The following is a 17,152-nucleotide window of genomic DNA, read 5'->3' on the forward strand; positions in this document are numbered from 1 at the left end:
TTGAAATTTTAGAACACTTTATTTATCGGTTGGACAAAATAAATTTTTAGTGACATAGTTTCATAAATTTTTGTGATTAATACTGATGGAGATATAATCATTCAGATGACCTTATATGGGTTAAGTATGCCAGTGGGATCTATTTGTTTCTTTAAGGACAGCATCATGTCAACAACAGATGAACTTTTGCCAAGACCAATATATTTACGTTTCTTGAATCCCAGACCATGCTCAGCTGACATGGACCCTCCATGCCTTACGGTCCATTCAAATAGCCACGGTTCTAATATGTTTGTTACCTCATCTTCATAAGAGGGACCTTCAATAAGTATATGCAAGTTTCCATCTCCTATAATACAGAAAAAAATCTTTACAGAACCTCATCTTGCATTATAGAAGACTTATATTTGTAAAATATTCAGCAACATGGCATGTACAGCAAGTCATAATAACGGTATCATCTTCCTGTCTTAAGCTTATTTCCTTTTTTCCAATTATGTCTAAATATTTCCTTACAGCCAGAAAAATGTACATATGGTCTGTGTAGGAACTATGTTATTCATTGGAAAGATTTTTCAATATATTTATTATTATTTGAACATATTTTCTAGAAAGACATTGATCAATTTTTTATGGGCATCAAAACTATTCAGGCTTACTCCGTATGATTTATTTATTCGTTACTGTTCTGACTTTTCAGGATTATAAATTATATTTTCAAACTTGATTAGAAACAATTCTATGAATTAATTTTAAAATTTTAAATCTTTTTATAAAAATAATCACCAATTTTAAACTTTCTGATTAGTATTGAAACAGTAATCAACAGTATCAATATAGAACAGAATATAAAAAAAAAACTTAGTTCTGGGACTTTGTTTCTAAAAAATAACAAACATGTATAAAGAAAACAGAAAAAATTTCTGACCAGAAGATTACTTGAGTAAAAATAAATCAGTATACACATTATCTAAAAAAAAAAGTAAGAGAGAGAGGGATATAATACTGTAATTAATTTGTTTTTCAAGGAAAACAATTAAGAATTATTTTCAACTATTTATTAATAGTCGGCTACTTTCGCGACAAATCTATATTTTAGAAATGATGTCCGCTATGGCCCAAATTTAGAAGAAAATTGGGGATCAGTGTCGAACAGGGTCTGGTATCAATTTCATCAGATTCCTTCTACTGAGCAAAATATTTCTCTATTGTCAGAATTAAATCTTCTCATAGATTTTATTCTCAAACAACAAACTAATTATTAAAAAAACAAAAATAGTAAAATTTATCTTTAAACCTTGAAGTAATATCCCACTTATTCCTGTCGAACAGATCCGTTACTTAGGACTACATCTCGACAAACGACTAAAATGGAATCCTCATACAAGACTGAAAAAACAGGAAACTGTTCGTCGATTTCGACTATTATAACATCTACTAGACAAACAGTCTAAATTTCCAATCCATTAAAGAAGACTGATCTACATGACTATTATAAGGCCTATCTAGACATACGGAGTTGAGCTTTGGGGCTCCACTAAACCATCAAATTCCTCCCGAATCCATTACAGTCCACAATCCTTACAGTCCAAAATCCTTAGTAAAATCATTAACACCCCTTACTTTGTCACAAATCAAGTCATCCATCATGACCTCAATGTCCCATATGTTGCCGATTTGGCCAAAACCAGATACCATTCCTTCTATTGAAAACTTCCCAACCACCCAAATCCACTTGTTTCTAACCTGACTTCTTCTTCATTACCTAATAATCCTCCTAGGCGTCTGAAAAGAAGATGGCCTCGGGATCTTCTCCTCTAGAAATGTTATTGGAGTTCTATCAATGGGTAGATTCTCTACATGTTTGTATTATGTCACTATCTCACCTACAGCAAATTTACTTGTTGTATATAAGTTATACAGTTGTAAATAACAATAAATAAATGATTAAAAAAAAAAAACCTTAAAATATAGATAATTTTGTACCTAATTAATCAATGGGGTGACAGTAGCAGCATCGTAACATGCCTGTCTGCCAACCCAAAGGTGCGCATTTGTGAGGCTCGTTAGTCAATGTGGCACTCACAAAAATAGGCATGGACTCCTGTTCTTCATCTGTCACTCGACAGACCCACCCTATGAAAACCACGTCAAGAAACAATGTATTTCCTTAGTACATCGTATGAGACCTTGGACCCCCACGGTCTGTCGTGCCAATAATAATAATAATTAATCAATTAATTAGCATAGCTATATTTTTATATGATAAATATATAAAATGTACCTTAAATCATTAAAGTTATTGTACGATTGGAGATAGGAAAAAAAATACCTGCCTTGTAGAAAGCTATATTGACCTATTCTCATAGCAGATTATTTTTTTGAAGACAATTAATATGTTGGTAGTAGATATTAATAAAAATACTTTTATGAGCAGCTGATTATAGTACAACAAACTGAAGGATCAGGCAGATGATTTTAGTTGGAAATGTTAAGTAGTTTTTTTTTTCAAATAAAACAAATACATTTTGCATTTATACGTAGAAAATTAAAACAACTTCATACAATTTTTTTTTTACATAATAAAAATAAACTCATTATTTATTCTGGGACAAGTTCCTCTAAGAACAACATTGAAAACAATCGTTGAGGTGATTTAGAGCCTAAGAGTAAACAATTTTAACAGAGGCATCAACAAGTAAAAAATAAAATAGAATTATGATCATTCAAAATGAAACAGCTTTTATCATTATTAGAAATGTTAATAATAGTTACTATTGTGTATTTTTTTCACTATATTAAAGATTTAATTAGATATACCAGATGTGCAACTGAACGAAACAAAGAATTAATTAATTTTAGGATAGATTAAAGCAAAAAAGTTTTCTCTTTCTAACAGCTGTTTCAGAGAAAGTGCTTGATGGTTTATTACTTTTCCCAAATCTACATCCACAACAGATCATATAGGATAGATTTATTTTGTGGAAATATGATTAAAGACAGGACTCACAGATAGAATTAGCAGCTGCAAATAATTGATATTATTCTTATTAACTCACCAATGTGCCCACAACCAAACACGGGAAGTGTGCTGTAGCCATGTTTGCTTAGTCTTTTGCGTGTTTCATAAACAACTTCATAGAAATGACTCAAAGGCAAAGATATGTCATATGTATACATATGTCCAAAGCGAACAACAGACTCAGGGATTCTCTCACGCAACTGCCAGAGATTCTGAAACAATATTTTATTAGATTACAAAGAATTCATTGAATTATATTAAGAATAAGAAAACTTAAAATATTTATAAATTAAATCAAGAAGGAAAAAATAAAAACAAAATAAATGAATAACTCTATGAATCGTGATTTATTAATACACTTTCTGTACAGCAATCCAGCTTTTGAGCAGACTTATGTATTTATTTATTATAAAACATTTTGTTTTTCTCATAGTTTTATTTTGATAAAATTCAAGTTTTTTTTAGTAGTTTGGCAGTAGCAACACAATATCTGGTAAAAGAAGGCAGTAGTATTCTGCATTGAATTAACAGCTTTATTTTTAACTCACAAATTTAAATTAATTACCTTTCGGCCCTGTTAAGAATATAAATGAGATATTCTTATTCATGTATTGAGTCTTTGATATTAACAAAAAGAGATGTACCATAGGTAGTTTAATATGTTGAAGAACAATAGTCCCAATCTAGGTACATTTGCTTTAAGCAACAGAATTTTGAAGGCATCTTTACTTTGAAATAGTTGTCTTTTTAATATGATTGAACTAAATAACTATCAAATAAGAAATAAAGTAAACAATATGACTAGAGTAATTAATATTTTAAAGAATACATACAAGCATAGATGATGGCTGTGAAGTGAATGTGCCATCAGTAACAACCCTCGAGTCAATAACCTCTGTAATAAAAGCAGCCATCTTTTCTTCATCATGACTTGAATTAGAACCATGGGTTTCGATGATCATGTAAAATCTATACATTAAATTATACATAAAAAGTAGTGTTACAATAATAAAATAAACTTTTGTAAATAAAGGAAATAATGAAGTGAGATTGTTATTTTTTTCTTCAACATAGATGATTATTATCCTATGACAAAGGAAAATTTCTTCTCCTACCGGTTTTGTTTTATTGGACAATTAAGTCCAAGTCTCATCACTGACACCATGGACTCAGCATCCATCATCTCACATGAGGACAAGGTCTCACTTAGGTGGTTTTTAGCACATCTAAATGTTTTCAAAACGTTTTCATAACTATCAAGACCTGAAAAACAAAATTATGAATTTAGAGACCAAGTTTTATTTAAAAGGGACTATATAATACAAATAAGGAGTTGTAGGAAAAACAAAGATGGTACATTATCTCCCTTTCAAGAGATACAAAATAGGAAGAATAGAATTTTCATGGTAAATGTATAATAAAAATAGCAGTCCTTGAAAATTCATTTTATTTATGATATACTCTGTTGTTTAATTTAGATTTATTCTTAATTCCAAAATTACAATATTCTCTCCTTTCTTCTCCCATTTACAGCTAAGAGAATGTATTTCTGCTCAATAATTTAAGTTAAATTCCTGTTATAAGTTATAGGCCAGAGTTTATCTTATATGCTGGCAACAACAGGTCCTAGATTACCAATTTAAACTGAATTCTCGAAAGCTATTCAAGCATGAGTGACTCAGTGTCTTTTTGGAATAATTCATAGTCAATACATAGTCTCACAATATTTTAATTTGTATTTATCACTAAAAAGAATTCTGAACACCACTTCTACTAATTTTCTTTGTCATTGCTTATGGGCTCATCTGCTAAGCAAGACAGAAGGAAGAATATTTTGGGATGAGCATGAATCAATTTTCTGCACACCATAGTACTATCAATTGTTAAAAATATTTTTATAGTTTAAAAATAAAATACCAGCTTCAAACATTTTGATCAATCACCAGACCATATGTTAAAAAATTTAAATTTCCTCATAATTCAGTACCATTCCTATTTCTTTCAAATCCCATAAAGAATGTAATGTGGTAAGTGAACTTCATCAATAAATACATATGTATGAATGAAAACTTATATTAAGAAATCATTTGTAATAACGCAAGAGAAAATATGATCATACAAAACTTACTGGTGTACCTGATAATAGTTCTCTACATTATACAAACATATTATCAGCCACATTTACCTAAAAAAGCTAAAGTCACAGATTTAGGTCGTGGAGGACAATGGATTACTGCACCTGTTATAACTCCTAAAGTACCTTCAGAACCAATAAAGAGCTGTGAACAATATTAAAAAGTTTTTATTTTATGCATTACAAGATTACTTTATTCAACAAAATTTAAGCTGATCTATTTACCTAAATGTGTAATTAAAATAAGGTATATATCTTATTTCAATTATACCTGGTGAGTAACTTCATATACCCAGTATATATCAACGACCCCAGTAAAAGAGATTATTGTAGTTAGGTAAAATTTTCTATGTGCAGTTTTCAATGGATCTATCTCATTTAAGCCCTGTGAGTCGAAAAAAGATTTTTTGAAGATTGGTCTATCTGCGTATCTGTGCCATGATTATCTAAATAAAAGATGATTCAATTTTGTTGCTCATTTTTTTTATTTTTATTGTTTTGATCTATAATTACAGAGCAGAAAATTGGATGTGCTGTGTGTAATTGCCAAAAAATAAGTTTTCTATTTATTCAAAGCTCCCTGAAAAATAGTATTTTCATTCAACCATTTGAAAGGTAATATACTCTTAAAACTGAAAAAAATATGTGAGCATGTGTGTTTAAATCAGACCAGAATTAGCAAAGGAACAGTGTATTGAAGTTTTAATCATGTTTTAAAAAAAATTCCTTAGTTTACCAAGAAAACTTGTCTACTTTTGTTTTATTAATTCAAAATCAATACATCTCCCAGATAATTCCAGATGCTCATTTGAAGAATAATTAAATTTTTTAAATATCATGAACAAAAAAGTAAAATTGTTATAGGATATATATTAGCGAAGGCACAGCAAGGAGCTATTGCAATGGTCTAAGCATTAATATAATACATACAAAAAAGAAAATTTGTGTAAGTGGACACACCAGATATTTTATCTACAGCTATTAAATATTTATTTGGTTCAGGGCAGAGATAGAGCCTTTGTGATAGATGGCGCCAAAAGGGGATACAGAATGTGATCTTTGAATTGTCAAATTAAGGAATAAAAAATTTTCCTAATGTTTAAACTGTAAATGAGCTTTGATTGGAGCTAAGCAGCTTTTACGAATCATACTGGTGTAATCAACACATAATCATAGTATTTTCAAATTATTTTAAGCTTATGGTGATTACTATAAAACTAATCTTGATAAATTGTGACTATAATAGACATTTCAACAGTTTTTCTCATGTGAACTGCCCTCAGAATCAGAAGCAAGACCTGCTCACAGACAAAGAGACACCCTAAGGCTATTAGCATACACCTCAGCTTACAGTCAAGATCAAGTTACTGTTAAACACATAGTGCCATAGTGACAGAAATATGCTGAAGTAAAATCATGGTAATACTTAAATAACTAAACTATAACCAAAAGCCCACCAAAACGATGGCTGAAATAAACAAATTACATTCTTTAGGTGATAGCCAGTATTGTCTTTCTTCATGTGGTTCATCATTGACAGTACCTCTCCATTGGCTAGTACCTGCAAGTTTTAATAATTCAATTATTCTCTATTATAAATTGTGGCTCCATTGTTTATTGTATATAATTTAAAATAAATAAATAAATAGAGCATATTTATGCATGTGTGCATTACATAGAACTTGTAAAACTTAGTGTAATTGTTGTAGAAAATTGATATTATTATTTATTTTGTAAATACTATTGAAAAAAAACAGCAGATGGCAACATTGCTTCGACAATGCGACAACCATGTCCCCTTTGTTTGAGGTCAGTTGACTGTTGGCATCTATTACAAACACACACTCTTTATCTTTTGTTATAAAACCTTCCCTGATTCCACAACAATAATTACATAGAATTAGTGTTGTGGAATCAGAGAATGTTATCACATTTTTTCTGAAAAACATTAATAAAATATGTTTATATAAATATGATTTAAATATATAAATTAACATCAAAATAAGTTTCTTGGGTTCTTTTCTATTTGATTTTTCTGATGAATATTATTTTTTAATTTTTGCACAAGCAACACTTTCAAATACATTTATGCACTTGATAGATGCAACCAGTTAATATACCAAGTGAAGATATCCTGAGGTCATCTTTTAGAATACACTGAGACACAATAATTTAAAACTCTTTTTTGATAAGTAGGAAGGTGAATTTATTAATAGCATTCTATCAAAATATTAATTTATAACTTCTACGTTTGAATAAAATATAGTTATTTCAGTTATAGCTTTAATTTTTGGCTTATTTTTTCTGAGAATGTTATCAACTTGTCAGGCTTCTTTCAGATTCAAGTCATAAATAAGTAACTTTATCTATATGAAGTATCTTTTGACTGTTAATCTATGCACAAGCATCATATTTAAATGTAATGAGTGGTAATATGTTATAATTCAATCATATTTTGTATTTTTTTAATCAGATCTGTATGTTATTGAACACAATTAATAATATCTGCATATTTGCTGGTTTTATCAGTAGGTATATTATGATCTAGTGGTGTATTACACGTGTATATCAAAAACAGAAATGGTATCACAATAGAACGAGTCCTATATTAAACAGTGGAAATAGAAGTAGTCAGTATCTAAGGATGTATTAACAGATTGGCAAAAATTGTCTGATTTTATTGACTGATGTGGTCAAAATAAGTAAGAAAGGGCTTCTAAGGTTAAAGCATAAGTAGTAGAAAATGCCAGTCAATGATTACTAACTTTTGATTATCTATTTAAATGAAGTTGTGCTTCCACATTATAACAAGGCTATTAAAAGGTATCTAATGGATTCCAAGAGACGTTACTGGAGAAGTTGAGCAAAGCTGTAAACTGTCTTAAGCAATGAGATTCATCAGTTTTTTTTTTTTATTAATTTTCGACTTTTATGCATGTAAAATACTCTCTCTGTATTATATCTCTGTTTGGAATATTTGTTGTTAAAATAATGTTTACAAAAAAGAATTTGGAGTAACCAAAATTTTTGTTTAAAAAATAATTATATTAAAATTTATATAACATTTATTAATACAATGAAGTTTTAGCTGATAGGATAACAATAATTGTTGAAAAAATATATATGTTTAATGAATAACTATATCATGGTTTTGATTTTTCCTATTAATTTAATTTTAATATTGGGCATTTAAATTTATCTATCTAGGTTCTTATGAGGTATAAATGAAATAAATTAATAATACTCACTATTTCTAGGCCAAGCAAGTTGGCAGCGATGGAGCCATACCTTATGAGGCGCAGGCCGCCAGCACATGTAGCTATGTTGCCTCCTATTTGGCAGGTCCCCTTTGCCCCCAGATCAAGTGGCATCATCAATCCTTTCTTAGCAACCTGAGAGTCTAGTTGTTCCAGTACACAACCAGCATCACATCTCACTGTTCCTAATAAGTTTAAAAAATGAGTAACGTCACTGAATTATAACTGCATTTATAAAATCCATGTAGGTAGTAAAAAAGCTATGTACTTACAGTAAATATTGAAATACTAAAATAAGCTTAAGATACCTAGCTCAGCTCATTAATCATGGAAAAACAGCAACAAGGGAAGATAAAACCAACCTGTCTTTCTTGTCAGTATCTGTCCCTATAAACCCTAGGTAATGTTTTTCAAACATCGCCTATTTGCTTGAATAATGGCACATCTGACAAAAATAAAATATTATTTTATTTGGTATTTGATATATTCTTTTAATATATCATCTTAATATACTAAAAAATTATTATTAAGTTACGATTATGATTAAGTTAATAATACTTTTTAGATTATACCTGTCACCTGTGGTTACTTTTTTACATTAGTAGCTTAGGGATATTCTATAGAGGGATCACAATAGAGAAATAAACCCTTGACTACGGTAATATTTTTAGAAAAACGTCCATTTCAAAATAAAACCAAAACGTTTTTCTCAGATGAGCCAGTATTCGAGCAAAGTAGCAATACATACAGTTAAAGCAAACAATTTTTTTCATTACAAGCAAACAACATAATTTAGACGTATTGTATTAAATATTTATAAATTAAGTCATTTAATTGCATTGAAGTATATAAATATGAATTTAAATTAATAATTAATAACATACAATTAAATAAAAAAATTTTAAAGGAGTCTTATACTTTTAATTTATAAAAAAAAAAAGATTGTTTTCTAAATTTTTTCTAGGAAATATTTGAACAAATTTTAAATGTGTACTAACATCAAAATTTTATTATTTCAAATATTTCTTCTTTACTTCCCACATTCTAATCATTTCTTGAGATTTTAAACCACAGAACTTAAAAGTCATTATTTGTATTAAAACAACAGCTCATACAATCCTTATAAAGATTTAACAAAAATAATTAACAAACACATAAAAAGATAAATATTTGTCATTTATCCTTTTTATTTAAATACAATCATTAAACACATATAACACTAAACTCATAAAAAAATCAAACTAACATGACGACTGAGTTAAAATAAAAATTTTTTATGAACAGTTTTTCATACCCAAGAAAAGTTAAAATTTCATTAATGAAATTAAACCTTTTTTTATAGTAAATTCATATTAAAAAAATTAACTAATATAAAATCCACTTCTTAAATATTATAAAGCAATTTTTTAATCTAAAAGAAGGATATTGTACAACAGATTCTAATCAAAAGCTAAATAGATCCAAAATGTTTTAACAGTAAAAGAACAATTTTACTTTAGCATAAAAATATTTTTTTATTCTACTAATGTTAAATACTAAATTAACAAAACTTTGGGATATTGCCGAAAAATGAGAGTATTTTTAACAAGAATTTTTTTTTCATGATGAAGTTGAATTTTGTGTATTGCTGATAGTTCCAGTGTAATCAAAACTTTTAAAAGTAAAATTGAAAAAAAAATTACTTTTATAATTTAAATAAAGATCTATGTAATTATTGAGAATCAGGCCAAAGTTTAAACATAATTTTTACTAACTGAAGGCATTAAAGATGATTAAAAGATTCATTTTTCCAACAGAAACCCAGGTATTTTAAAAAACAATATCAGAAAGTTTTCTTCAAGCTGTTATTTCAATGTATCCAAAATGTAGTAATTCAATAATTAGAGAAAACAATACACAAAATCTATTATTATCAAGGTAAAACCTGTATAGAATGTACTAGTACACGACACACTTTTCAGGCCCTAATATAAATTTGTTTAATTTTTCATTTTAGGGAAAATTGTGAGGATATACTTTTTAAAAAAAAAAAAAATCCTGCAAGATGTTTCCTAGAATTTTAAAATAAATAAAAATCATTGATTTCTGGTTGGAGCCTTTTTCAATTTCCTAAATGGCTTCCTTTTCCTAGTCCCCTAAGCTGTAATAGTTTGAGAACCCTTTCTGTATAAGCCATTAAGAAAGGTCATAGTCAATTTGAATGGTGACTCCTCTCCAAATTACTCATGAAAACATTTTGAGACCAAAGGTCGACATTATTCATAGAAATCAAAGAAATTGATCAATAAATATTTAAAAAATTAAATATTACAAAAAACATTAATCAACCATCAGAGAAAAAAAAATAGCCAAACATAACTTCAAAATTCATAAGTTCAAGTAATTCGTGTTTGACTATGTTCCGAATAATTGACTAACCTCCGTCTGCATCTATCTGATGAATCTTGTTCATCAATGACAAAGATACAATAACTTCATCAAATACTGGTACTGAACCACCAACAACCCCTGTATTACCACCTTGAGGGCATACAGCAAGGTGTTCGTTGTAACATATCTTCATTATTTCAGACACTTCCTCAGTAGTTTTTGGCTTAAGAGCAACACTGCTTTGACCTTAAAAAAAGATTATAATAATAGTTACAAATAATTAGTTTTAAAAAGTTTTTTGTAATGAAATTGATTGTGTGTCATAGCTATTTCACTTTGTTTTTATGTAATAAAATAATGTATTTTTCCTGACATAATACAATTATGACTGATTAAAAAAAAATTGTTTTACCTTTTTTAAAAGTGTACTATGTTACATACAAGCCTGTTTTCTCAACTATCATACTATGGTCATTCATTTTAATGTTTTCCAATGCTCAATTTACATTCATGATTACGCATTCAAGTACTGGAGCCTATCATTATTAGATAATCCTTACACATTCTACATACCTTACATATCCTACCACAAACCATCAATATGTCAAAAATGAGTAGTCAGCAAACAATGCAGTTGTATGTGCTTTTAATCAGAGTGAAACTGCATTATTGCCTTTTTTGGAATTTACCAACCTTGGCCACAACAACTAAGAAAGAAGTTCAGATAAATTTGAGGATTCAATGACAGTATTAGTTAATGCAGATGAGTCTTACAAAATGGATAATGAATACAAATAAGTAAGATAAATCTGAAATAGAAATAGCAACTGCTTCAATCCTTTTGATCATTATTTATTTATTTTAAGAAATAATTTTGATGATGAGGTTTATGAAAATAATCCTTTTTCTTTTCTGTGGTGCTAATGCCTGTGATGAGCATGCAATATTTTTAAGAATAATAAAACAATTTTAAAAAATATAGTCTAAAAAATAAATTTTAATTATTATCCAATTCAGAAAATGAAGATATAAAACAAAATTAGAATGAACTCTGTGTCAAATAAAGAAATAATAAAACTAAACAATTGATAAATAAAGTTAACATTCAGAATATAACGGAAGAATTATATAGCAACTAATCAGAATTGATGAAATCCATCTTTAAACTAGAAAAATAAAATCCAAATCCATCATAAAACTAATAACTAAAATCCATCATTCAGCTATAAAAATATAGTAAATTACTAATCTCTCTACATTCCAAAGTTGTTAGATAGAGCTCTGACATCAGAGCTGCCAGGCAAGAACCACCAAGTAGTGAGCAGCCAATGCCAGTAATTTTACCTCATTTCGGTAAGTATTATTTTTGAGGCCCAGGCCTGACACAATTTTCAGTTCAAGGACAAATGTTTTAGGGGCCCCGGGGTGAATTTGTTTTTAGGGCCCAGGGTGGTTAATTTTTGGAGCCCTGCTAATACTATTTTTAACAACGTTTACCCGGTTTAAGTCTACATTTGGTTAGGTTGTGATAGTTCACTATCAAGGGGTATATGTATGACAGTTAACGCGTCTGTTCAACCACTGATGTAATTTGTCCTTTTGCTCACGTGTGTTTATTTATGTAATATATTTACAATTATGATAATGACATGGTTGTTTATACATAAAAATATTAAATTATTTACTATACAATAAATAAAAGAATACAATACAGTATCTGACAAGGATGGGTGTCCATCAAACAGTTACAATAGATTAACTATCAAACAGGAGAGTTACACCACGGTTGTGACAGCGACTTTTGCTGTTATAACTGAACTATACGATAGTTCACTGTCTAGGCGTATACATCTGATAGTAACGTGACAGTTATTTTATTAACATTACTTGTACTCTCAACTATCACGCCAGAGCTAGTGCGACAGTACAATCATACAGTTGCAGTTATAACGTCGTCACAAAGTCTCTAAAAGCGGGTAAAGTGGGAGTTATAGTTTGTCGGATAAAACGGATATTTTCAAGGCGCTGAGCGTGTATTTTTTTGTCGGGGAAATCGGCAGCACTGGTAGTGAGAGAGAGTTGACAAGAAAGTTTTTTTTTTTCCGCTCACGCTCAAAGAACAACAATCATGTCAAATTTAGCTAGTTGATAACATCAAGTTTAATAATAATTTGTAAATAGGATTATTATTTAATTTAATTATATTTATTTTTGTTTATATTATTTTCTTTAGAATTTTTGTTCATTAGGAAAGATCAATATGTATTTTGTACTTTACATAATTATAATTAAGTGTAAGAGCAATGAACCGATGATCAACGTTTTTAAACAGTTGTTACTAATTAATTAGTCAACTTTATAGCTCATTACCAGATAAAGCCTCATTATACCTCTCGTCCGGAGCGGAAAGCTGCGAATTGTGAAACGACGAATTTGCGCGAACGTCTTCAGTACGAAATCGTGCGAATGCCTATCGTCCAGTGCCTCAGTATTCGTCCAGATTCGTAGTAGACGAGATGGCTCTTCCCAACGCTTTTTCTGATGAAGAATTTTTCGCCTTGGAATTATCAGCTCTGATTCATCGACGTATCTGATTCACACAGGCGATATCGACCAAGACTGAAAATGTGGGTGAATCACATTTACGCAAAAAGAAACTAGTTTAATGAATTTTCTCATTTGCGGCATGATCTTCCAATCGACGATGACCACCTCTTCTCCTGTTTTCGAATGAGAAAGGAAACATTTCGATACATTCTTGACAACATTTCTTCTAAATTAACTTTTTACAGTCCATGTGTCACTCTCTTTTTTCGTACTCGTTCGCAACTAAATCCCAGCAGAATAGGATCGGTTCAAACTTGACACCTGTCTGAACGAAAACTGATGAACTGTACAGGTCTAGTCGACGCTATGTGTTTGGATCGTTCGTGCGTTTTCAAGCGAATTCGGTCGAATTGATTTCGGAACTTACCGCAGCTTTCCACTCCTTAAAGCTTACAATAGAATATTCTGAACTATTGAAAGCTAACGTTCTAGCATGTCTCAATGGTGTTTAATAGCCCAGAGAATTGACTAGAGGCAAATTGGAAGGTCTTAGTGTGAATTTCCACTTCACTAAACTCTCTTCCTTGGGTGGCCAGAAGTATACAGGAGGTCAGAAGTATACATAGAGGACAGAAGTATACATAGTAGGTCAGTACATTCTTGTCCTTTTTGGAAATTTATAATTAACGTTTGTTATTCTCTGCCTTCTCTGGATCACCTTCTCTCCTATCGTAAGGATCTGCGGCTAGTACCCAGTCAGGACTTACATTCACCTTCGTGCCTGCAGACTAGTTTTCTGTAGAATGAAGTTTCCTTCCTCCAAGAACCTTCGGCAAATACCCAGACAGGACTTACATTTCCCTTCGCGACTAGAGACAAGTTTCTACCCTTCGACTAGCACCCGTAAAACTCACCTGCTCTTTCACTTCTTAACTAGTTAGGAGGTGAATGAAGAGGATGAGGACTCACTAGGTAGCTAACTACCTAACCTGTCTGAGCACGCATTTTTGAGACCTTCTGGTAGTGAGTGCCTCACTGTTTAATTTGAAGTCAGATCCACCATCACCTCGACAATGTATTAGTCATTTTGCATTATTAAATTACAAGTGCATTTTGATTATTAACCATCATTACAATCTGAAACAAGACCTTTTCTATGTCCATTGAGTTCTGGCCACTTTGACTTTAATGCAGTTGTTGCTAATTAGTTGTCACTATAATCATTAACAGCCCTCTCTGGGTTCAGTATTTGTTAGGACATTTTTATTGTTAGTTGTAATTGGTACAGTGGAATACAAGATCCCGTCCACGTTAGTTTAGTGGAATTTTGGATATTTTAATTTAAATAAAATTTAATTATTAATTGTTATCATTAAATTCCACAACTAAACCCTGTCTGCGTTCACTTAGTGTCAGTGTGGTTTTAGTACACCTTGACTGTTGAATGTGACTAATAAAGTGCAGTCCTCTACGTTTGATGAGTACCATTTTGGTGAATAATTTTGCTTACATATGACTATTGCTGAGTTATATCAGTTAAGATATGACTACTGAATACATTACTGAGATAATATAGACGTGGGCCCACTTTCGAAAGTTACGGCAGCTATATTTTCGCATTAATGGCTTACTGTACCGTTGCAACCTGAAAAATCTTCATCTGAACTATCAGAGTAGATATCTTTCATCACCTTCACTTTTCGCCTCTCACCCATCGAGTCGACGTCGTACATAGTATTTTATTTGTTTATATAATACTTGTATTACTAGAAACCCTCACAAATGAGCTATAATTTATGCGAATTTGTTGCTTATCTTTTTGTCATTTCATGTTGTCTAAAAGGCATTTTTTTTCTTTGGAGCTTCCTTCAAAAAGACTGTCGATTTGAGGTAGCTTCGACCTAAGCGAATTCTAATTTTACAATACATTTCAATTATTGTCTACATATCGGTGCTTTCCTTTAATGGTTGCATTTCTGGCAAAAAAAAAAATGTTTATTTCATTTTGTGTTTGACATATTCTATAGATTGTACTGTTGTCTGGGGTTACTTTGAGACAACTTTACTAGCTTTGACACAGTCTGTAGGTAGTAACCCCAGTCTATGGTATTACCTTGTAATACGACCAATTCTATGAAATAAAATGAAACCAAAAATGTATTTATTTATTTGCATATCGATGACTTGATAGTGATACCTCGTTTTTGAAAATTGATTACCTTGCCGTACGGATAACGTCAAATTTTTTTTTGTTTTCTTCATGACCTGGGGGAGGTTCTTAAAAATACAATAATTTTCAAAATAATAATAATTTTCAGTTTCTCCATTGTTCTCTAAGTTACCACAAGAAAAGTTGGTTATAGTTGACACGACACTCTATTTAGCCATATGGGTCTCTCCTGCAAAGCGTTTAGTTTTATGACATTAATGAAGTCAAAACAGAAATTCTTCTTTTTAGTGGTTACGAGGTATCATATCATAAGGGACCCTCACACTGGTTAACATTTGACACAGAATTTTGAAAATATCGTTTTTGTGTTTCAAATATATTGATAGAGTGAGGATTCGCAAACAAAAAGTTATTATATTATATTTATGAGAGATAGTTGACCGTGGATGATGAACGAGGAGAAGATGGTTGAGGGTGCGTTCAATGATAAACACAAATAAGTTGGATTAACCTATTTTATTGTGCCAACGTTTCCAAAGACCCTATCCCTCCTCTACACCGATCAAATATTGTATACCGCATCCCTTGCTCCACCCATTAATTGTAATTCTGCTTACATAGGCGAAACCAAAAATCTCCTAAAAGACCGTATCAAACAACAGAAATATTCTATTTCCTGACATAATCATTCTGCCTCTAAACTTTCGGAACATTCTCTTTCATTAAATCATTCCTTCGATTTCGAAAAAATGTCTATACTCGCTACTGTTCATAACCATGACAAAAGGCTCATCTCTGAAAGCCTCTATATCCAATTAGAACCTTCTTCCGTCAATTTAAAAACCGACAAGAACAACTTATCATTAACATATTCACAAATAGTTAATTTATTAAAAAAGTAATTTTCACATTTTTATTTTAAAAATTTTTTTTTTTAATTAATTCATATTATTTTTTTCCCGCCCACCTTTTAACGTATTATTTCACTTTTAAACTTTTTCTTACACATTTGTCATCCCCCTCTTATATTACGTTTCCTCTTTTTAACTGTTGTTAAATAACCATGACATTGTCATCTTCCGGTACTTCGTTGATTCGATTATATTCTTAACTCTTCCTATAACCATTTGTCATCACCCTCTCACACGCTTTCTTCCTCTAAATTTTTCTACTTTTTATTTTTTATTTTCACCCTCTCGTAACGTTTTCTTTTTAAAAAAACAAAAAAAAAAACACTTAGTCATTCTTGTAACGGCTTTTTTAATTCAGAGTTTGGCTGTCATTAGCGCAGTATCCATTAGTCGTTTGATTTTTCAGCAAACAGGTTCGTTTTTATTTTTTTTTTTTTTGTTTTCTTTCCCCTTTCTTTATTTTACTATTACCCCTTATTTTCTCCACTTTTATCCATTTTCTTTACCCGGTGTTATGATAATGATCCGCTGCCAATGGGAGGCTCCCCTCAACACTAGTCCATTGCTCAGCGCCTGTCAAATGTACCCGATGCTCTGTTCCAGTCCACTTTCGATTGTTCAGCAGAGATTGCTGAATGTGCGGATAGATTGGGCGTTGATCAGGGGCATCGGAGTGTGAAAGCTCTACGACAGTCGCTACGTGAAAGTGCGTTCGAGGAATGGGCTAATTGCAGGTGGCAG

The 17,152-nt window shown here is 30.7% G+C and overlaps 1 protein-coding gene and 1 long non-coding RNA gene across 3 annotated transcripts in view; one reads left to right on the forward strand and one right to left on the reverse strand.

The window, feature by feature from the left end:
• Positions 1-17,152, reverse strand: part of LOC106677210 (D-2-hydroxyglutarate dehydrogenase, mitochondrial) — a 23,343-nt gene continuing 6,191 nt past the window's right edge. For both annotated transcript variants that reach the window (XM_014414989.2, XM_014414990.2), the window contains exons 3-10: positions 10,832-11,029; positions 8,405-8,598; positions 6,643-6,717; positions 5,208-5,301; positions 4,138-4,285; positions 3,856-3,991; positions 3,060-3,234; positions 1-349 (exon numbers count right to left, since the gene is read on the reverse strand). In XM_014414989.2, coding sequence (XP_014270475.1) covers positions 102-349; positions 3,060-3,234; positions 3,856-3,991; positions 4,138-4,285; positions 5,208-5,301; positions 6,643-6,717; positions 8,405-8,598; positions 10,832-11,029 — 1,268 coding nt within the window. In that variant the 3' untranslated portion in view covers positions 1-101. The remainder of the gene's footprint in view (positions 350-3,059; positions 3,235-3,855; positions 3,992-4,137; positions 4,286-5,207; positions 5,302-6,642; positions 6,718-8,404; positions 8,599-10,831; positions 11,030-17,152) is intronic.
• The window catches only part of LOC136796120 (uncharacterized), a 15,416-nt gene continuing 10,326 nt past the window's right edge, over positions 12,063-17,152 (forward strand). The window contains exon 1 of the long non-coding RNA XR_010843822.1: positions 12,063-12,136. This is a non-coding gene — a long non-coding RNA (uncharacterized lncRNA). The remainder of the gene's footprint in view (positions 12,137-17,152) is intronic.

Source organism: Halyomorpha halys, unplaced genomic scaffold (genome assembly GCF_000696795.3).
Source record: "Halyomorpha halys isolate HHAL.00 unplaced genomic scaffold, Hhal_1.1 Scaffold91.1, whole genome shotgun sequence".
In the NCBI taxonomy this organism is placed as follows: Eukaryota; Metazoa; Arthropoda; class Insecta; order Hemiptera; family Pentatomidae; genus Halyomorpha; species Halyomorpha halys.